We start from the raw sequence: 23,452 nt of genomic DNA, 5'->3' as shown, positions 1-23,452 counted from the left end.
AGGGAAGCTGGAGACCAGAGGGGGCTGGAGACAAGAGGGGGATGGAGACAAGAGGGGGATGGAGACAAGAGGGGGCTGGAGACAAGGAGCGGCTGGTAAAAGGGGGGGCTGATGAAAAGAGGAGGCTGATGGGAAGGGGGCTGGAGATTTCAGCGAGCAGGGGGTGGAGAGAAGGGGGGGGTTTATAGTATGATACATATTATAAAAACATAAGTAATATAAAAAATAAATCAGTAAAATATTAATTTGCAATAATAATCTCTATTAAATGTGAGGAAGGTTGTAACCCATAAATTGATTGTGTGGCTGGTAGGGAAATAGACATTTGTATTACATGGGAATTTTAATAATTTAATGTCAGGGCTGGTGAGGGGTGAAATCGGTTTGCTTGTTAAATGTGGAGGTTATTAATGTAATGTCTGGGCTGATGGGGGGTTATGTTTGTTTATTAAATGGAAATGCTATTAAATATTATTAATTTACTGTAGGGGATTGGTTAGGGAGAAGGAGGCTTTTAATTTAATGTTGGGCTCTTTAGGGGGAAGGAGGCCTAATTAAACATGGGTGCTATTACTTTGATGTCGGGACTATATGGAGGAAAATAGATGTTACACTTAAATGCTATTAATTACATTCTGGATCTGATTGGGTAGAAATAGTCCTGTTTATTAAACAGAAAAAGCTAATAATTTAATGTTTGTCTGGTTGTGGGGAGGGAGGCCTAGATTCTTCACTCACTGCTCAACTTTTCAAAAGGTGAATAATAAATATCTCTTCTCCAAACAGGACCCCAACATTCCAGAATCCAGCCAAGCAGCAACGGAACATAAGAACAGCAGGCAGAAGACATCAGTGATGCGTAACTACTGGGAGGCATATACTTCCACAAAGGTATATTGTGGGGGGAGGGAACCTGGTGGTCCAGTGGCGAACACGGTGCAGGCAGCCTATGCAGTCCACACTAGGTAGGCAGCATTGCATACTACTCTATATGGCTGTGTCATCTATTGATAGAATATTGGTACTACAGCTTCTAGTGTAATATTCTATCAATGGATGATGCAGCTGAATCCAGTAGTATGCAATGGCCACCTATGCGGGGACTGCATAGGCCTCCTACACCGTGTTTCTCTAATAACAGTGCTATGGGGCTCCTCCCATAAACTACGGGAGCCCTGTAGCAACAAACGACTGTGTGTGAGGGCAATCACCACAGTATTGATGGGCCAGAATGTCAGATTATAATCCATTATAGTCAGACAGGTATGTAAAAAGGGAAGAAACATATACATAAATGCAATATAAAGGGAGGTTTGTTTTCTGTTGCATTATTTATTTTTCATTATCTAAGATTACATTTAAAATAATAAAAGTACTGGTGGATTAAGCAACACTAAAATAACCTCTTTTTTATATTGATAAATATATATTATACTGAAAACAACCCTTTAAGGATAAGTCACTACTTATGGGCAAGTGCTGTGTGCTTGCCCCCTAGGATGAAGTCTGCCAGCCAGCCCCATTACGGGGTGGCCCTCTTAGTAAGCTCATGCTGTTTTTTCACACTCTCCTCCAAAATTGAAGACAAAAGCCTCCATTTGTGCTCTTAATTCTAGACAGATATCGTTCTTGGGAAGCAACTTTCAAAGTCATTGATAAATATAAACAGGATAGCTTGATAATTTGGCTGATTTTAATACTGTAGCTGACCCCAAGTTGGACACATCCTCTGCTCAATGCCCCAAAATCAACTCAGAACCCACTGGTTCCTCTATAGCCTTCATGAAGCTCATGGCAGATTATGATCTTTACAGCGTTTCATGCTCTCATATAGATATTATCCTTTCAGACAAATAAATTCTACAGAATACATTGAAAATTTGAATCCTGCTTATGACGTGGTCAGACCATGCTCCGTTAATGTGGACCAGGAAGTCTACATGACTCTACTCCCCCTAGACCATGGTGTCTACTTGCCTATTTGCTATCCTCCTTGGATGCCAAAATGGCCCTCAAGCATGCCTGATTCTCTTCATGCAAACAAATAGCACAGAAAGTACTTCCATTTTTAATTATCGGTGCGTCCTTAAGGCGGATATTTGTGGAGTAGCTATCCAGGCAAGGTCTATGCTCTAGAAAACAAACCTGCAACTTCAAAAGGATCTGGAAACCCAGAATAAAGCTCACATATGCCCTTCCCATCCATCCTCTTCTCTTAAAACTTATCTGCTTGTACTAAGGTCAGAGTTACAAAAGCTTCTTATGACTCGTACCCTTGCGGCTCTTAATAGACTTTGATAGACATTTTATGTGGCAGGGAACCATGTGCGTAGGTTGATAGCTAGGGAACTACAAGGACAACAGGCCAAAACTAATACTAAATTGCTTACCGACCAGTGGAGCTCTAAATATTCCAACCCTTACTGCCTAGCCTTGTACCTTTGCTTTTTAAGATGAACTTAATTTACCCAAATTAGATTATGACTCTTGTATTATTGATCTCAATGCACCCTGGTCACCATCGGAGATGGTTATCAAAAACCTTCCCAAAGATAAGGCCCTTGGCACTGAAGGGTATATAAATGATTTTTTCACCACTTTTCAAGCAAACTACTTCCCATCCTTGAACGACTGTACAACACTGGTATGGAAATGGAGAGTTTCACAGCGGAAATGTTGGAATCACATAGTCATACCCAAACCGGGCAAGGACCCTACTGACTGTAAAAATGATAGACCTATTGCTCTGTTAAAAACGGAAGTAAAGACTTACTCCAATCTCATTGCGCATACTCCCATTATGCCGAAACTGATTCATCTGGATCAGGTGGAATTTGTCACCAGACGCCACGCATCAGACAATTTGAGGCATATTTTACATTTAGTTGAACATGTTACTAGTAGCCTTGGAAAATTGTTGTTGCTTTCTCTCGATGTAGATAAGGCATTCAACAGACTTCATTGGACATATATATGAAACACAGCAAAAATACAAATTCGCTCAAAAGACAGGTTAGGTGACACACCTGCAGCAGCAGAGGAACCAAGGTATCCCTCCTTGTAAAACAATATAAACAAATAAGTACCAACTGCGCTCGCAAGGTGATAATAGAGCAGAATAAGATGAATATTCAACCTGATATTGAATAGTATAGAACCATATAGGTAAATACTGAACAACAGTTAACCCTATAATAGCTTCAGATGGTGTATCAGTGTATAATGTAACAAAAATATTAATATCAATCTACATGTAGTTGGTTGCAAAATCCCTAATGCATGAAGTCACATAAAAATCAGGTCTCTTTACAGTACTGGCAAAAATGGAAAAAATAACGATGAAACTAAAGTTGGTAGACTAGCGTGGGAATGTAGCTGGGTGGAGATACGATAAGGTCCGTTGATTTCCTTCCTAGAGGAACTCCAGAGCGGGCCAGGTGGTGGCAACGGTCGCGCCTGTATGTGTGGATCTGCAGTAGCGATGCGTTCCACAGTGGAATGCAAACACACTTCCTGTCTACGGATGCCAGTAAGTGTCAAAAATGTTCCAACGCGTTTCGTCTCGGACGGAGACTTTTTCAAGGGTGGAGGGTGAATTTAATATATTTGCGTCTGGGGACGCCTCCTTGGGCCGTAGTGTTCTGCGTGCAAGGAGATCAGAGCGGTCCCACCCTTCAGAGGGATTGCTTTTTTAAGTCCCCATGGTTAAGGAGTGTCCCCCAGATGGATGAAACAGAAAACGGGATTTATACTCGTCATAAATCTTTTTCTCTGAGTCCATCTGGGGGACACTCCGATCCCCCCCCCCCCATCTTTTCTTTGTTTTGTCTCCACTCCCCCCTCTGTTGAGTGGTGTGTCTTGGTTAATTGGCCTATCTTCCTAATGACTTTTGTAATCAAACTGAGGTATGTGGGAATTGGCGGGGTTGATATGCTGTAAGCTGAAAAAAGTTAACTCTTTGAGTGCCAGACTCCTCCCCCCGACTCAACCCCATGGTTAAGGAGTGTCCCCCAGATGGATGAAAGAGAAATCAACATACTGCCCAACTGTCCCGATTTCAGCAGGACAATCCTGAATTTAGGGCTCTGTCCCGCTGTCCCGCCTATGCAGCACTCTGCAGACATGGACAAACCCCCATCGAGATGAGGCCACGTCGCCTGTCCCACTGCCGGGGACTTGCATGTTGGGAGTTATGTATGGATAACAGGTGGAATTCACCCCAGTTCACCAACAATGTGAACAGAGTTATAAATTGATTTTGGCTGTGCTGTATACTGAATTAAATTGAATAATGTGAAACCAGAAACCTTGTATATAAATTATAAGGATCATTTACAAACTGCAAAATCTGCAAGACAAGTGCACCTATTGATATTTCATGGGGTATGCCCACTTCACTGTCTTTGCAAACACATTGGTAAATTCAATCACTGTATAATTTTTTTTTTCGGGTTGGCACATAAAACAGAAAAATGTGCTGGGGAAACAATAAAAATGTCACATGAAAGTCCAACTTACTACCATTTTGGGACCACTTCTTTATTCTTTAAAACGTTTCAGTTTGTCTGTTAAAATGCTGCTCAGTTAGGCCTTATTTATATCTTACATTAATCATGAGAGACCAGGACTTACGTCCAGGGCCGGATTAATCCGAGGTCTAACTGGGCTACAGCCCAGGGGCCTTGGGCATCCAGGAGGCCCTTGAAAGTGCTCAGCAGCATTATTGATCGGTGCTGGGGCGGGGGCGCCCTTGGCCCGATCAATGCTGCTGAGCCTGTCACTGTAGTCCTTCCACGGCGCTCAGTAATCTCCTTACTGAGAAGATCTCGCGAGAGTGAGACTATGAGTCTCACTCTCACGAGATCTCCTCAGTAAGGAACTGACAGGGTGCCGCTGAAGGCAGTGGGCGGCTCATAGGGGGGGCCTCATGGGGGAATGAAGGCCCACTGATGTCACCAAAGTGGATTTGCACTGCAGTTTTGACTTTTGCAGTTTTAAAATGACCTTCAATAACTTATTTCACAGAAAAACTAATAAGTAATACATCTAGATTTCCATGACACGTTTATTAATTTTCTTTAAGAGGATTTTCATACCATCTTATTCTTACTTACCAAAATGCAGAACAGTCAAAGTTCACCAGAAGCCACTTATGTGGGTTAAAGTTAAATGAGTCTACAAACTAAATTGAGAAAAAAAGAAAAACTTTGTTAACAACAGATAAGATGTGAATGGAAGACAATACAATCATAAGTCTCCAAACTGAAATAAAATTTATGATATTATTCTCATGATGAACACTGTCAATGTCTGTTCCCTCAGATAATCAACATAATTTCCAGCATAGTAAATGTTATCTATCTATCTATCTATCTATCTATCTATCTATCTATCTATCTATTCTATCTAATCTATTTATCTATCCTGTTGCATGAGTGTGAGTGAGCAAAGCAGTAGACAGTAAAAAAACAGAAAATAATACAAAGGCAGATGACTGGGAACCTATTGAATTTTTCTCCTGCTGACAGATGCTCTGGATCCAACGTCAATACTCATTCATTTCCTTCAGTAACCAATACAAGTAAATAAAAGAAGAATTATCAGGAAATTGCAGCTGGCTGAAGCCTGAGATTCTACTTTTTTTTATTAGATTATACTGTTCTTTTTATAAATTTCAGCCACCAGGTTATCAGTGAGTAACTGCTCCTCATTGGAATTATTTATTGACAAGAGCCATCCTGACTTATCTGGTAGACACAGGAAATTAAAGTACCAGGCTACCAAACACACATAGTTCTTATCTGAAATTATTTCATAGGTGGCTGATGAAACACTCATTGCATACACTAAAGGGATTTAACATACAGTAACTATTACAAAAAGGTAAGCTACAAATAAATTAGTTATAATAGTTGCTTTGCTTTCGTACTTGGTTAAAATGCCCCATTCCCCTTGCCTGGTGTCATTAGCTGAACTGCCTCTGTATTGTTTGGATAAATCCATATATAGAAGGAAAACTCAAACATGCACTGGTTTCTCATGAATCTATTACAGAGAAATAGAAGGTGTCACAGAAATATCCCTGTAGGTTATACTCCCTTTGACTTTTGTACGTAGCAACACAGATCACTTTCATCTTCATCTTCGCAAAGAGTTTGTTCTGTGGTGTCTTATATTTCTGTGTTACAGAGCTCAGAAGTCAGAGAGACATTTATACATTATTTGATTGAAAATTAAAGGGCCAGTGAGTGAAAGCAGAATATTTTTTATTTTGTCCAAACGAGGGACAATTTAGATGTACACTCTATACCATCTCTTATGTATATTACAATGTTTAGAAGCCAGTTGATAATATAATGATAATGTCTTTCTGAGGTAATACTTGCAGCCATAGGACCCCATGAAATTCAGCATCCAACCTAGATGTTTTCAAAGCATTAAAAGATTTAAAAAACTACAATGTAATTAATTGTCTTTGTACAAGTGCAATTAATCATCATCACCAGATGTTTATATAGCACTACTAATTCTGCAGCACTGTGCAGAGAACTCACTCACAGCAGCCCCTGCCCCATTGGAGCTTACAGTCTAAATTCACTAACATATACACACACAATTATGCATATATGATGAAAAAAATGTCTGTTGCTGATTTTCTGATTGTGTACATATTTCCAGTACAATACTGTGTATAGCCCAATGGTTAGTGTATCAGTAGTGAGTATGAATCATTGTTAACATGGTTTTTTTTTGTAAATCATAATGAGACATTTATTTTTCTTTTGAATATGTTCCTTCTGAAATGTGTCCATTGAAGATCCTATAACACACACTAGATGGTCATTGTTCTACAAGCTATGGTCAAGATAAATTGACATGAAAGAAAGCTGACTTTAAATATTTTTATGTTAGGCAATTGTAACATATACAACTTTAGCTAAATAACTAATACAAACCATTTTTAACTTACACATACAATTAATTCCAATTAAAAATTTCCAAATGTACTCATCTCACACAAAATTGAGGTCACACAGACCTAATCCAGCACCAAGATCAACTACAACACCACTTTCATAGAAATAACTGTGAGATTTCTTTTTTATAAACAAGAGCATTGTATTCAAAGTGTATTTGTGATGATCCTTCTAAGGCTAGGTACACACTGGAGAATTTTCCGATCAACGTGTTATCTACAACGATTGTACCTACAACTGAAGGTCCGATTAGTCGGGCAATTCATGCATACACACTGACACGATTTACCTTCAGATCTGTGCTCTTCATCTGGTCCTCTAGTTATTTAGAGAATGACAGCACAATAGTCATTCATTCCTGTCACATTGATTAACTTCCTTGTTATAGCTAACCACATGTCATTACGAATTTTGTTAGCTTCTATGACTCTGAAACAAAATATTCAGTCTCAGAATGAACTATTCCATCTACAGCACTCTCCTCCTTTCTTAACCATGACATATTTATTGCCAGCATTGGCTGAAAAGACCATGACTCTGTAAACTCTAAGGAGATTGTGATCATGAGTGCATAGACACTGCATGATCGGAAGGTGATTGGAACGAGATTATTAAACAGTACGTCCAACCAAATGAAACAACAATTGGCACTTTGGGACAACTGTCGTTCATCGTGCAATGATATACACTAACGCAATAACTGACCTAACGGTTGTATTTTGGTTGATTTGGCCCAATGATTGGCTGATAAACCTCCAGTGTGTACCTAGTCTTACATACATAATTTTGTTAGTCTAATATAAAAAGACAACTTGTAATATTCAGAATACATAGATGTTAATGTTTAAGTTAAATTTTAGGGGCCATGTAACTGCTTGGCAGACAAAACTATGCAGACACTGGGCAAAACCCCATTCCTCTAGCTTCCCCTGACCATATAACATCACTAAAGCTATAACCTATAAACACAAGGTAAGACCATTTAGAGAGACAGTCCATCATTCAGAGCCCAATCTTTCTGCTATTCTTCCCTTCCAAATTGCCCCTGATGTGTTGATCAGTATGAATATGCTTTCAATTAGCTAAATATTTATTTGACACTTATATTTACATATACATCTATTTAAAGTCATTGTAATAAATAGGAAAATAAGGCATTTAGCCCTGAACCCAACATTAAACTTCCCTGTAATAGTGTTGGGATAAGAGAGGCCCTAAATAGATTCTCTCAGAACCCTAATGTCCTAGGAAGACAAGTGGAATCTTATCTCTAAAGTTGTTTTTTTTAAAAAAGGGTCAAGCTATAGATAGATCCCTCTGATCATCAAATAGATTACAAGTATTCATTGTTGTTTTTAAGGAATAGAATCTTAAGAATAGCTACAGCATCATAAACTAATTTGCAGGTGGCCATATATGTCATAATTGATTCATCTACTCACCTATTGCTATGTTTACATAGTGATCAAACATTATTTCCAAAGCAGCAGTTTAAGTCAACAGTTCTTTGCTATAACCACACATCATCCTCAGTTTTTATATAGTGTATATAACCTCTACAGATTGAGAAGAGTTTGTTTACCAATCCTGGGCCTGATACAGAGTATTATGCCAATTTGCCTAGCGAAAATTGCATGAATATTCTCTGTGCAAGCTCACAAATATGCAGTAAAGCAGAGTAGCTCGCATTTCTCAGTTATGATGTCTTGGGCCTAGAGAAGAGGCACAGGGGATAGAATATGTGTTCTCACACAGCTTGAGTACAGTAAGTTCATGTTCATGCAAATTCGTCTTATGCAGACCTGCAATAATATCTGTCAGTTGGCGAAACACCTGCCGATGTCAGAGAGCTAGTGCAAATATCTGTGCTGATGAGAATAATCATTAGCACTAATCTTTGCAGTGGTTTAAAAAAAGAAAATAGAAATGTAAAAAAAATACCCCCCCCCCCCCCCCGCTAGAAAATACTCATAGCCAAGCCTGGTTAGTGAAGAAATCAGGAGGACAGACAGCATGGGGTCTGTACATAAAAGCATCTGCCAGCACTAGATGGACTTTGGACACTATAGCAGGGAAACCCGCAAAATTTCCCCCCTCCCCCTGTCATAATATCCACCGGAGTTTCTAAACATTTTTAGCCCCACTCCCTAGGAGATAATAGCCTTGTGCTCAAGCACCAGTGCTCTCCCTACACCCCTGGTGCTATGGCTTTGAGGTAATATAAAAATATTTGAAAGTGTTTTTTAGCTGGTTAACTACAGACTTATCTCAATTTCAAGCACAGATCTTATTGATCTATGACCTAAACATTTGATTACACAAAATTTACTGATCTCTGTTCTTTATTTGCACTTACCTCCACACCTTTCATAAGGTATCTGAATTCTGGACAAATAAAGGCACTTCCTGCATATGCTGCATCAACATGTAGCCATATGTTTTCTGCATTACCTGTAGAATAATTGCACTATTACTGTACATTGAGTGTGTGCGACTGAATGAAATCATGAGAATATAAAAGTTAATAAAATTGCTTAGGGGCAAACTGACTGCACAGAGAATACTACTCAGGTGTTATAGGACACCCTAGTTTTACAGCAGAGATATTGTAAAAAAAAAACATTTTATAAAAACATGTTTTTGAGCACAGATTTCAGGCTGTGCTACAAATAAGAAATATGTAAGAACTGGGTGGTGATCACAAAGCAGTTTGGCATGCTCTTTGAAGTAAATTAGTGTAATACTTAAGTTCTGAAAAGGGCATACAAACTACACAATTCAAGGCTTATTACAATATCACAATATGATGTAAGTTTTAGCAGCCAGATATTGTCTTTGATCAGTATAGCGCAAGTTTGATTAATGAATGTGTATGTCCCTGAGATCCAGACTTCTACAGGGAGACCCACAAGTTCAACCACCTTCTGTCCTGCTAATAGGTCATGTGGACTAAAATACAGTCTTTCAGTTCTACATCTTCTCTTTTGAGCTCATGGAATTTTTGACAGTGCATTCCTTACTTTGTACAATAACATTTCTTTGGTCTATAGCCTTGGCAATAGGAATCAAGGAATGGGTGGCTTTGTTTGATGGGTCACCTATTTTCAGGATGACAGGGCTGTCTTATGTAGCATTACCCTTCAGCTCCGAAGGAGTGGGGTAGGATGTTAGAGTTCCTGTGCAAGGATATAGTTATCCCTGTTCTGGGTCTTATGTTTTTGGTGAGGAAAGAGTCTCCTTATTAACATGGTCACTGCTTTAAAGGCCTCTTGATAGAACTTCAACCTTCCGTAGAACCGATGGTCTTCTGGCTCTTTGCAATGCCTAGTAAAGAGAAGGGCCAGTGTATGTTCACGCAACGGCCAGGCTTATTAGTAGAGCTGTGTCTCAATAGGTCTACATCTCTGCCGGACAAACCATGTTGCAGCGAAAATACTGAAGCTTTATTTGACACTCTCATTACCTCTGATTACACTGTTCTGTTCTTCTGATTTCTTACTGGTTGCTACTGATAACAGCACAATGTTATTAAACAAGTGTCATTGAATTATATGGCTGAAAAATCACTTATTATTATTATCCTTTAAGTTCCAACATATTCTGCAGTGCTGCACAGAATAATTATTATTGCAAAGTACTTTTAATTACATCTAATATTTGTTTGAATGTAGTTTGTTTCTTAACAATCCATAATTACTTATTTGAAAAACAACAAATTTTCTGTTGGTTGAACAATACTGTAATTGATGTTGTTCCATAAATATATATAATGTGATACTTACAAATAGGCGCCAGCTCTGTCAAATTGTCAAATGAACAGGGTGCTGTTGTCCCCAGAGTGGCACAGACCTTAAAAAAAGCATATAATCCATTATTAAGGAAATTGTGATCCAGTGCAACACCCATTACTGGTTACTGGAATTCTATCTACTTTAGACACCATTTGATTTAATAAACTATGGTCGGAGAGATTTGCTAGTTCAGCAAATGAGAGTAGCCCTTTCTGAAGGTCCTGGGAGATTGATCCTTGATCATTACTGTAGTAGACCGATTGGCTGAAAGCCAGACAATGACAATGTTGGTTTGAAATCTACTTGATGAATTCATGTTATGGTTGTCAATTGACATGTATTTAAACATTCACAGCATACATATAGCAGTGAAAAGCTGGTAAGTGGTGAAAGTAATGGTAAAGTGTTAAATAATAGAACTTCAATAAAGGTAAAGAAAAATAAGAGATAATAAAGGTTATTGGAGCAGCTGATCTTCCAGATAAGACCAATGGAATGATGGTAGTATAAAAATTAGGGATGTGCACCGGCGACTTTTGAGGTCTCGTATTTTGTGTTTTGGATCCGGATTTTCGTTATTTTTGAGGTTCGGATTTGTCTCGCAAAACACTTGACGAAAGGTCTCGGTTCGGATTTAAGGTTTTGGATTCGGATTTTTTTTGAAAAAAACATAAAAAGTTTAAAAATCAAGTTTTTGGGCTTATTTTCACTCCTAGGCTATTATTAACCTCAATAACATTCAATAACAAGCATTTCCACTAATTTACAGTGTATTCTGAACACCTCACAATATAGTTATTAGTCCAAAACGTTGCAACAAGGTATCTTTCTGGACTGCGTAGAGGAGTGGGTCACCACAATATATATTAAAAACCCTGAACTTTTATGATTCGCACCAATAAATGTACCTGGACTGCGTAGAGGAGTGGGTCACCACAATATATATTAAAAACCCTGAACTTTTATGATTCGCACCAATAAATGTACCTGGACTGCGTAGAGGAGTGGGTCACCACAATATATATTAAAAACCCTGAACTTTTATGATTCGCACCAATAAATGTACCTGGACTGCGTAGAGGAGTGGGTCACCACAATATATTAAAAACCCTGAACTTTTATGATTCGCACCAATAAATGTACCTGGACTGCGTAGAGGAGTGGGTCACCACAATATATTAAAAACCCTGAACTTTTATGATTCGCACCAATAAATGTACCTGGACTGCGTAGAGGAGTGGGTCACCACAATATCTTAAAAACCCTGAACTTTTATGAATCGCACCAATAAATGTACCTGGACTGCGTAGAGGAGTGGGTCACCACAATATCTTAAAAACCCCGAACTTTTATGAATCGCACCAATAATTGTACCTGGACTGCGTAGAGGAGTGGGTCACCACAATATATATTAAAAACCCTGAACTTTTATGATTCGCACCAATAAATGTACCTGGACTGCGTAGAGGAGTGGGTCACCACAATATATTAAAAACCCTGAACTTTTATGATTCGCACCAATAAATGTACCTGGACTGCGTAGAGGAGTGGGTCACCACAATATCTTAAAAACCCCGAACTTTTATGAATCGCACCAATAATTGTACCTGGACTGCGTAGAGGAGTGGGTCACCACAATATATTAAAAACCCTGAACTTTTATGATTCGCACCAATAATTGTACCTGGACTGCGTAGAGGAGTGGGTCACCACAATATATTAAAAACCCTGAACTTTTATGATTCGCACCAATAAATGTACCTGGACTGCGTAGAGGAGTGGGTCACCACAATATATATTAAAAACCCTGAACTTTTATGATTCGCACCAATAAATGTACCTGGATTGCGTAGAGGAGTGGGTCACCACAATATATTAAAAACCCTGAACTTTTATGATTCGCACCAATAATTGTACCTGGACTGCGTAGAGGAGTGGGTCACCACAATATATATTAAAAACCCTGAACTTTTATGATTCGCACCAATAAATGTACCTGGACTGCGTAGAGGAGTGGGCACTGGGCACCACAATAAAATATATAAAAAACCTTCAACAGATCTGCATTACACTACACATACGGCTGCTCCTCCATCCTCTCCATCATATACATGTTGGAGTTTTAGCGTGTGACAACCTCTTGTTTTTGATAATGTCAGTGCATTTTGAATATTTTTCAATTTGCCCCACACCACTGAATGTACTTTATCTATGATACGCAATACGCATCTATCTATCTTGACTGCGTAGTGTGGTGGCCCCGGTACACAATTTGGTACCGAGGCCACAATATAATTAAAAAACCCTCCACGTGTCAGAATTCCACCAAACAAGTATCTGGACTGCATAGTGGGGTGGCCCCGGTACCCAATTTGATACCGGGGCCACAATACCTCCTCCAAACATGGTACAGACAATTCGTCATTGAGATCCCAGACAGACAGGGTCAAAGTGTTATTGTTTGACTTTGTAAACCCAAAAAACTGTCCCTGTTGCACATAGTCGTGCAATGAAGACTGACTTTTTCATTTAAAGGCACGATCTTTCAAGTGTAGTGTTTGTAAGTCTAAGTCATATTATACTTTTGGTAAAATTGGTTTATTTTGTTCCTCTTTATGGTAATTAGTAATAGAATTAAAGTATGAAATAGAATTAAAGTATGAAATAGAATTAAAGTATGAAATAGAATTAAAGTATGAAATAGAGTGGTATATAGAGTTGTAGTGTGGTATAGATAGAGTGGTCCACACAATATAATAATAATAAAACCCTCCACGTGTCAGAATTCCACCAAACGAGTATCTGGACTGCATAGTGGGGTGGCCCCGGTACCCAATTTGATACCGGGGCCACAATACCTCCTCCAAACATGGTACAGACAATTCGTCATTGAGATCCCAGACAGACAGGGTCAAAGTGTTATTGTTTGACTTTGTAAACCCAAAAAACTGTCCCTGTTGCACATAGTCGTGCAATGAAGACTGACTTTTTCATTTAAAGGCACGATCTTTCAAGTGTAGTGTTTGTAAGTCTAAGTCATATTATACTTTTGGTAAAATTGGTTTATTTTGTTCCTCTTTATGGTAATTAGTAATAGAATTAAAGTATGAAATAGAATTAAAGTATGAAATAGAATTAAAGTATGAAATAGAATTAAAGTATGAAATAGAATTAAAGTATGAAATAGAATTAAAGTATGAAATAGAGTGGTATAGAGTTGTAGTGTGGTATAGATAGAGTGGTCCACACAATATAATAATAAAACCCTCAACTGGTCTGAATTCCACCAAACAAGTATCTGGACTGCGTAGTGTGGTGGCCCCGGTACACAATTTGGTACCGAGGCCACAATATAATTAAAAAATTGGGCATCAACTGTCACCGTTGTTTAATATCTGATACACCTAAATATGGACTGCACAGTGGAGTGGCCCCGGTAGTAAATTTGGTGCCGGGGCCACAATACCTCCTCCAACTTCCAAGTGTAGTGTTTATAAAGACAGACAGCGTCGAAGTGTTATTAGTTGACTTTCTTAACCCTAAAATTGTCCCTGTTGCAAATATTCGTGCAATGGACAGTTACTTTTTTATTGAAAGACTCAAGCTGTCAAGTGTAGTGTTTATAAAATATAAACAACAATACAGTAGTTTTAGAGCACGTCAATACCTCTTGTTTTAAATTATGACACGGCATTTTACTTTTGGTTTAATTTCTTGTATTTTTTTAAATTTGGTTTTACTTTTTGAACATGGCAAACGACTGTTGATTGGTCATATAATGCAAAAAAAAAAGGTCCAAGATGGAATTGTCCTTGGGCCCTCACACCCACCCTTATGTTGTTGAAATAGGACATGCACACTTTAACAAACCAATCATTTCAGCGACAGGGCCTACCAAACAACTTTGGCTGAAATGATTGGTTTGTTTGGGCCCCCACACCAAAAAAGCTATTCATCTCTCCCTGTACAGACTAAACAGGCTCTACTGAGGCAAGATGTCGTCCTCATCCTCAACCTCTGATTCCTCTCCCCCTACAGTGTGTACTTCCTCCTCATCACACATTATCAATTCGTCCCCGCTGGACTCCACAACCACAGGTCCCTCTGTAGTATCTGGAGGGCAGTGCTGTACTTCATTGAGGAATTGATTATTCATTTTTATAAACATCATTTTTTCAACGTTATGAGGAAGCAACCTCCTTCGCCGCTCACTGACCAGGTTCCCCGCTGCACTAAAAACTCTTTCCGAGTACACACTGGAGGGGGGACAACTCAGGTAAAATAGAGCCAGTTTGTACAGGGGCTTCCAAACTGCCTTTTTTTCCTGCCAGTAACAATATGGACTGTCTGACATGTCTACTTGGATGGTGTCAGCAAAGTAATCATCCACAATTTTTTCTATTGTGACAGCATCCAATGCAGCGAGAGTAGACATGTCTGCAATGGTTGGCAGGTCCTTCAGTCCGGACCAGATGTTATCAGCATCCCCGCCAGTGCCTCTTTTGGGAAAACTGAGCTTTTTCCTCGCAGCCATAGATGTGGAAGAAAATGAGGGTGGAGCTGTTGGCATGTCACGGTCCTCTTCAGAGGACAATCTCCTGACCAGCAGGTCTTTGCACCGCTGTAGACTTGTGTCCGCCGGAAACAGAGACACAACATACGCTTTAAACCGAGGATCGAGCACGGTGGCCAGAATGTATTCCTCTGACTTTAAAAGAGTGACCACCCTCGGATCCTGGCAAAGCGTACGAAGGGCTACATCCACAAGAGCTACATGCTTGGTGTAATCGCAATGGCTTACCAGCTCCTCCCTCACTTTCTCCAGCTGCTTCTGCAACAGCCTGATCAGGGGAATGACCTGACTCAAGCTGGCAGTGTCGGAACTGACTTCTCGTGTGGCAAGTTCAAATGGCTGCAGAACCTTGCACAACACGGAAATCAGTCTCCACTGCGCTTGACTGAGGCGCATCCCCACTCCTTTGCCTATGTCGTAGGTGGCTGTGTAGGCCTGAATGGCCTTTTGCTGCTCCTCCATCCTCTGCAGCATATAGAGGGTGGAGTTCCAGCGCGTCACAACCTCTTGTTTGAGGTGATGGCAGGGCAGGTTCATGCTTTTTTGATGTGCCTCTAGTCTGCGGTAGGCACTGGCTGAATGCCGAAAGTGTCCAGCAATTTTGCGCGCCACCGCAAGCATCTCCTGCACACCCCTGTCACTCTTGAGGTAATGCTGCACCACCAAATTAATGGTGTGGGCAAAACATGGGACGTGCTGGAAATTGCCCATATTTAATGCCCGCACAATGTTACTGGCATTGTCTGACACCACAAATCCCCATGAGAGTCTAAGTGGGGTAAGCCACTGGGAGATAATTTCCCTCATTTTCTCTAATATGTTGTCAGCGTTGTGCCTCTTATTAAAGCCTGTAATGCACAATGTTGCCTGCCTTTGCATGAGCAGCCATTTTGTAGATGCTGCTACTGATGCAGCTGTTGCTGTTGCTGCGGAAGGGGATGCATCTACCCAGTGGGCTGTCACAGTCATATAGTCCTTCGTTTGCCCAGAACCACTTGTCCACATGTCCGTGGTTAAGTGTACAGTGGGTACAACCGCATTTTTAAGAGCACTGAGGACACTTGATTGTACTTCTCTGTACATTTTTGGTATCGCCTGCCTAGTGAAGTGGAATCTCGAGGGGATTTGGTACCGGGGACACAATACCTCCATCAACCCTCTAAATCCCACTCCACTGATGGCGGACACCGGGCGCACGTCTAACACCAACATTGCAGTTACAGCCGCAGTTATACGCTTTGCAATAGGGTGACTACTATCGTATTTTGTGGTCATGGCAAACGACTGTTGGACGGTCAATTGTTTTGTGAAAGACTTAGCGGTCTTACGACTTCCCCTCTGGGAAGATGACCGACTAACAGCAGCAACAGCAGCAGTGGCAGTAGTAGGCGTACCGCTGCAGGATTCCTCGGATGAATCCCGTATTGAGGAGGACTCAGTCTGGCTGCTGACTTGGGCTGCAGGACTGAATCTGATGGAGATTGTGGAGGAAGTTGACGAGGAGGGTGTTGCTGGTGTGTATCCAACTGGACCACGGGATTTAGGTGTCCCTGTACCGATGAGGGTCCTAGCCCCAGTTCCTGAACTAACCACTGAACTATGAAGGTTATTCAGGTGACGTATAAGGGAGGATGTTCCTAGGTGGGCAAGATCCTTACCCCTGCTTATTTGAGCTTTACATAAGCTACATATGGCCATACATTGGTTGTCTGGATTTGGATAAAAATAACTCCAGACCGAAGAGGTGCATTTTTTGGTCTTCTGACCAGGCATGACGATGGGCTTTTTCATCCCATGGACATCAGCTGTTTCCCCCCCTGGTGCCTCATTTACAATAACCACATCACCATCCTCATCATCAAGTTCCTCCACAGCGCCAGCTACATCATCAATAGCCTCCTCCCGAGCCACCTCTTCCCGTACAGTGATGGGAAGGTCAGGCTTGACAACCACCAACACCCTTGGACTCGCCTTGGGGATTTGTGATAATTTCTCTTTAGAAGGCAGAGTTGTTTGCTGTTTTGTTGCTGACAGCATAACTCTCTTCAATTTTTTGTAGGGGGGGGAGGAGGAGGAGGGCTAAGATCCGTGGGTGAAGCTGAACCACTAGTCATGAACACGGGCCAGGGCCTAAGCCGTTCCTTGCCACTCCGTGTCGTAAATGGCATATTGGCAACTTTACGTTTCTCCTCAGATGATTTAAAGTTTCTCTTTTTGCTACTTTTTCTTAACTTGGGCTTTTTGGATTTTTCATGCCCGGTACTACGAGATTGGGCATCGGGCTTGGAAGACGACGTTGATGGCATTTCATCGTCTATGTCATGACTAGTGGCAGCAGCTTCAGCATTAGGAGGAAGTGGGTCTTGATCTTTCCCTACTTTATCCTCCAAATTTTTGGTCTCCATTATATGTAGCACAAGATACTGCAGAATGTGTGAACTTGGTAATATTGCAGTACCAATGGACTTATACTGCTGGATTGGTTTTGCAAATTTGGTTATAATTATTATATATTTTTTTTTTTTTAATTTTTTTTTTTTTTTTACTTTTTTTTTATTTTTAAAAAACTTGGGAATAGTGGGGAAAAAACTATGCCCTTAGAAGCACAGAGCACAGGACACAGCACCACTGGACTGAACAGGACACGGCACAGGACCCAGCAGTACTACGGAACTCAGCAGGACAGAGCACAGGACACAGCACCACTGGACTGATACTGCAGAATGTGTGAACTTGGTAATATTGCAGTACCAATGGACTTATACTGCTGGATTGGTTTTGCAAATTTGGTTATAATTATTATATATATATTTTTTTTTTTTAATTTTTTTTTTTTTTTTACTTTTTTTTTATTTTTTAAAAACTTGGGAATAATGGGGAAATAACTATGCCCTTAGAAGCACAGAGCACAGTACACAGCACCACTGGACTGAACAGGACACGGCACAGGACCCAGCAGCACTACGGAACTCAGCAGGACAGAGCACAGGACACAGCACCACTGGACTGATACTGCAGAATGTGTGAACTTGGTAATATTGCAGTACCAATGGACTTATACTGCTGGATTGGTTTTGCAAATTTGGTTATAATTAGTATATATTTATTTATTTTTTTTAATTTTGTATTTTTTTTTACTTTTTTTTTATTTTTAAAAACTTGGGAATAATGGGGAAATAACTATGCCCTTAGAAGCACAGAGCACAGGACACAGCACCACTGGACTGAACAGGACACAGCACAGGACCCAGCAGCACCACTGACCTCAGAAGGACAGAGCACAGCACACAGCACCACTGGACTGATACTGCAGAACACAGCACAGCACAGCACAGCACAGCACAGCACAGCACTGCACAGCACAGCACAGCACAGCACAGCACAGCACTAAACAGCACTAAACAGCACAGAACTAAACAGCACAGAACTAAACAGCACAGAACTAAACAGCACAGAACTAAACAGCACAGAACTAAACAGCACAGAACTAAACAGCACAGAGGACCACCTAACACACCCTCCCTCTACCCTGATCAATGCCCGAGTGAAGATGGCGGCGACTAGCGGGGAATTTATAGGATCCGAGTATCGCGAGATCCGACAACGGGATTATGAGTCAGAGCCTCAGTTTCACTTTTGAATTTGGCGCCAATACCCGGATCTGTCTCGGATCCGACTCGGATCCGCAACGTTCGGGTGGGCTCGGATTTCATAAATCCGAGTGCGCTCATCCCTAATAAAAATGCAAAGTTTGTGTGAAAAAGACATCTATAAGTTAGATCTAAATAAGTACTGATTTTGTAACACCTTTTCAGGCCTTGATTGGCTTGAGGCTTTATTGATAGGATAAAGTTTATGGTATATTAAGGTTTGAGAAATATAATTTATGTTCATACAGTGTCAGTAATTAATTTTGGATGCCAAAATGAATGGTTCTTACTAGTTAACTTTAATTAACTTGATGTTTTTAACAGGTTAATCAAACAAATTCAGTCTGAATTGACAGACTCTGAAAGGGCCGGAACTGTAAAAGTGGCCGTAGTTTAGCAATATGCGTTTGAGAAATGAAGGCATGTCCTGTCTGAATCTGGGGCAGAGCTTATTTGGGAAATATGCATGTCTACTTTGTTTAGCTGTATCTTTCCATGTACCTGTAATCTAAATGATCTGCAGTTGGGAGCACAGTATACCACCCTATAGCAACAACTAAACCATACTTGCCAACTCTCCTGGAATGTCCGGGAGACTCCCGAAATTCAGGTAGGGCTCCCGGGAGAGCAGGCAAATATCCTGCATATGGCATCTTGCTCCTCTAAATGACGCGATTTGCTGTGAATCGCGTCATTTTGGCCACGCCCCTGCGACAAAATGCCATGTTGTCACGGGCTGGGGGCAGAACCCTTCCACCCTCCGACCACGCCCCCCTGCCTGGGATCTCAAGGAATTATTTTACCAAAGGTTGGTAAGTATAAACTAAACCCTACAAACAAAAGAATACAACAGCAGCAGTGCATGGGGAATACCTGAGTGCAGAGTACACAGTGCACACTTTCTCTTTACAAAAGGTAGGGAGTACAATTTGAGTTTTAATGTAAATTATCGTATTACTTGTGGGACACAGAGAAAAGATGGAACAAATAAAGGAAAATACAAAAAAATGCAGTGAGCAGCCATCACAACAACTAAACCACCTTTTACCAAATAGCGGGATGATTGTGTGTAATAGTTCCAAAAATACAACAATGAAGTAAACTAGAAAATGATGGCAAAGGAAGAGAAGAGTAATTATTGTGTAAAATGGTGACAATTGTTTTATCACTGTGCCACCTCTGTAGCTACCACCGAGTCAACATCCTCCCCATGACAACAATACACTGTTGGAGATGTTACAGGACAACACCCTGTGCTAAGATCATAGGATTTAGGCTTTGGTAGTAGCACACTTGAAGTTCAGTCAGATAAAGATATAATACTAGCACAGTTATAATAGTTTAATTGTGATGTGGAAAATATTTCCAAATGAATAGTAGATATTAATTGGGATATAAGACATAAAATCAAAAGAAATTACTAAAGTAGTCTTGGAAAAATTAGAGGAAGATTCAGGATATTGGGAATTTTTGACAAAATATGCACATTTTATTGGGGTATTCTCAGATCAAGCTTAAAGACTTTTGTACTTGTGGCTCCCTAACTTCAGAGTGGGTGGGTAAAAGTGTAAATAAATTGGTTTCATACTCAGATTGAGTTAGTGCTTTTCAGTAACACAAAGGGTAGACCCTAGGTCAGGCTTGGCTAACCTGTGGCACTCCGGGTGTTGTGAAACTACAAGTCCCAGCATGCTTTTCCAATATATAGCAGCTTATTGCGGGAAGGGTATGCTGGGACTTGTAGTTTCAAAACACCTGGAGTGCCGCAGGTTAGCCAAGCCTGCACTAGGTCATACTTGCTAACTGTGGTAAGTTCTGCTCCGGGGGATCGGCAGGGGGTGGGTGTGTGGGGTCAGGGCTCAACGAATTGCACCATTTGGCCCCCCCCCTAAACTGACATCACATTTCCTGGTCTGGTACAGAAGGGGGCGGGGCCATGATGATGCGCAAATCACATAACAAAGCCCCGCCACTTAGCTATTAAAGAGGTTGCCCTGCTCTCCAGGAAGGACTCCCAGAATTTTCAGGAGTCTCCTGGACATTCTGGGAGAGTAGGCAACTATGCCCTAGGTTAATGGATCTCTATAAAATTCAGGAATGAGATAGTTTAAGAACACAAGCACAGGTATTTAAGGCGCATGGTGTTATATTATACATACACTATAACTATGGAGAAAATATCAGTTGAACAGATGGAGACTTTAGCAAGTTACTTTGTACATAAAACACCTCAACATCAACAATTTCTGAGGGTGATGGCTAAGAAAAAGACACCTATTAAAGGGGAAGTTAAGTGTATAATGAAGAGTAAAGCAACACCTACAGCTTCAGGAAAAGGTTTTTCTATTTTTGGAGACTGTGCATATCAACCAGACTAAGAATAACTTTAAGGGCATGGGCAGAGGGAAAAGAAGTCACACCTATTGTATGCTATTACTGCTATCATAAAGAAACAATACCCCCATTACTGCCATTAGAGACACTCTAGAAGACTGAAAATAAAACAACAAAAGGTTCAGAGTTGACTGAGAATGTCCTTATCCCCTGGAGGCCACCTACCATCTACTATGTAATTAAACCTTCCTCTGCCCCCAACTGAAATTGAATGCAACGATGACTTACTGAAATGAACTAGAATGCTATACCATTATCTTCTTCCTATTCATCTACTCATGAAAATACAGCTCTTACCAGATCATATGCTGAAGGCTGATCACCGAAAAGTGTCAATTTTTGTTGGTTAATTTATCCATAATATATCCATAGATGCACTTGTACAGTAAATAGCAAGGTATGCCTGCAAACAGTCAAAAAACTGTTGTTGTTTGCTTGATATTGCCAGTATGTTTACACAATTGGTAGAATATAACTTCACCCACAAAGTAAATGCAAAATATTGTCAATCTCTTTCGAATGTACTTACAAACACTGGGATAAGTCCATTTGCTTTGTCTTTTTCTAAAGCCTCTTTGAGAGCCGATCCGCCAACAACAAAATTCTCATCTGTCTTAATCATCTTCATTCTCACCCCACTGATTAGTCCAGCTCTCTGCACTGATGAGTGAGCCTGCAATTAAACGTCTTTTATTTTTACATTCATGAAACATTCTGAAAAATGTAGGTCACTTGCTGAAAGGGTAACCATTGGTCAGTTAGTCAAAATAAGTGATTTCTTTTTATTGTGCTACTAACTGAGCAGCCTTGCTGAAACAGTGGTAGAAAAATGTCCATAGTTTTAAACAACTCTCCCAGTGACAAGTATACAAATTAGGCTCACTGTCTGGAGAATTTCTGGGTGTTCCATTTACATGGCAGCTTTTGTCTAACAAATTGCTGAGACTCTCACTTACCCTTCTCATGATTTGATCGAGGCTGCCACCATGGTACTTCACATGCTTAGCAGGAAATCCTTATACTATACTGATAAATGCAAGACTGATAGTTTCTAAAGAGAGCGTTCTATTTTTTGCTATAAATACCCAGAGAGTAAAAAATTAACATAACTGGGTTAAATATGAAATATTTGCCTCGCCCCACATTTGGTCGCAAAATTTTGCACATTTTCCCAGTAGAATTTGGCCTTTAGGGTTTCCAGGCTTATCGCTAACAACACCCCCTAGCAGAATTAACTGACTGTTGTCTTACCTGTTCTCTTCATAGACTTTAAATTGGAAATATACAAAAGCAGAATGGGGAATCAAAAGTGGAACTCTAATATTGTATCACTGAAATTTCATATTTGTGTGTAACCCCATTTACTGCCTTTATCAGTTTGTATCCAGGGACTTGCATAATACTCTTTCTAACCTATGTAATTGTTTTGGTTTATTCTATTAAAATATTTTGATGGCTACACACAAGCAAACAGGGAAAAGTCGGCAATGCCCTGGCCAAAACACATTTCAATCACCTTGTACTGCCTGGAGGTATTCTAGGTAAACAGAGTAAGCTGAAAGTAGAGGTAGATTGTCCAAAAATGGTGGTAAATCAACTCTGTGTTCTGAGTGACAATGCCAGCAGCATTAAGGCTTCACTTACCGCATCGCACTGTTATGATATTCTTGACCTGATAAAATAAAGTATTATTAAAAAAAACATGCCCCCACCTCCCACTGAGAGTGTTAACACTCTACGATCAGGAAGTCGGATGCTGCCAGTCCACATATTTGTTTCACTGCGACCATGTTCATGTCTCCCTAGTTTAAAAGCATTATCTACAGGATGTGCAAATGGTGATAATGGGAATAATCAGTGGAGGGTGCACTTTGTCATCTTGGCCTTCATGCCAAAACATCTTGTCCCACCACTGCTACAGAGGAGAAATAAACAAAATATTTAGCAAACAAAATGTTTGCTTGCATGATTCAGTCATTTAACAATTGGACTTTATGACTGGATTTGTGACCTATGTGAAGCTCTAATGCTTTTTTTAATGGCAAAAAAATATTAAAATACTCAGA

The 23,452-nt window shown here is 40.2% G+C and overlaps 1 protein-coding gene across 3 annotated transcripts in view; it reads right to left on the bottom strand.

Annotated features, from left to right (window-relative positions):
* The window catches only part of DDC (dopa decarboxylase), a 109,487-nt gene that overhangs the window by 32,533 nt on the left and 53,502 nt on the right, over positions 1 to 23,452 (bottom strand). For all 3 annotated transcript variants that reach the window (XM_075212641.1, XM_075212639.1, XM_075212640.1), the window contains exons 6-9: positions 21,916 to 22,059; positions 10,761 to 10,827; positions 9,335 to 9,429; positions 5,116 to 5,183 (exon numbers count right to left, since the gene is read on the bottom strand). In XM_075212641.1, coding sequence (XP_075068742.1) covers positions 5,116 to 5,183; positions 9,335 to 9,429; positions 10,761 to 10,827; positions 21,916 to 22,059 — 374 coding nt within the window. The remainder of the gene's footprint in view (positions 1 to 5,115; positions 5,184 to 9,334; positions 9,430 to 10,760; positions 10,828 to 21,915; positions 22,060 to 23,452) is intronic.

This window comes from Mixophyes fleayi, chromosome 5 (genome assembly GCF_038048845.1).
Source record: "Mixophyes fleayi isolate aMixFle1 chromosome 5, aMixFle1.hap1, whole genome shotgun sequence".
Taxonomy (NCBI): domain Eukaryota; kingdom Metazoa; phylum Chordata; class Amphibia; order Anura; family Limnodynastidae; genus Mixophyes; species Mixophyes fleayi.
The sequence above is the reverse complement of the archived record's forward strand: the minus strand, read 5'-3'. Positions and strand labels throughout refer to the sequence as shown.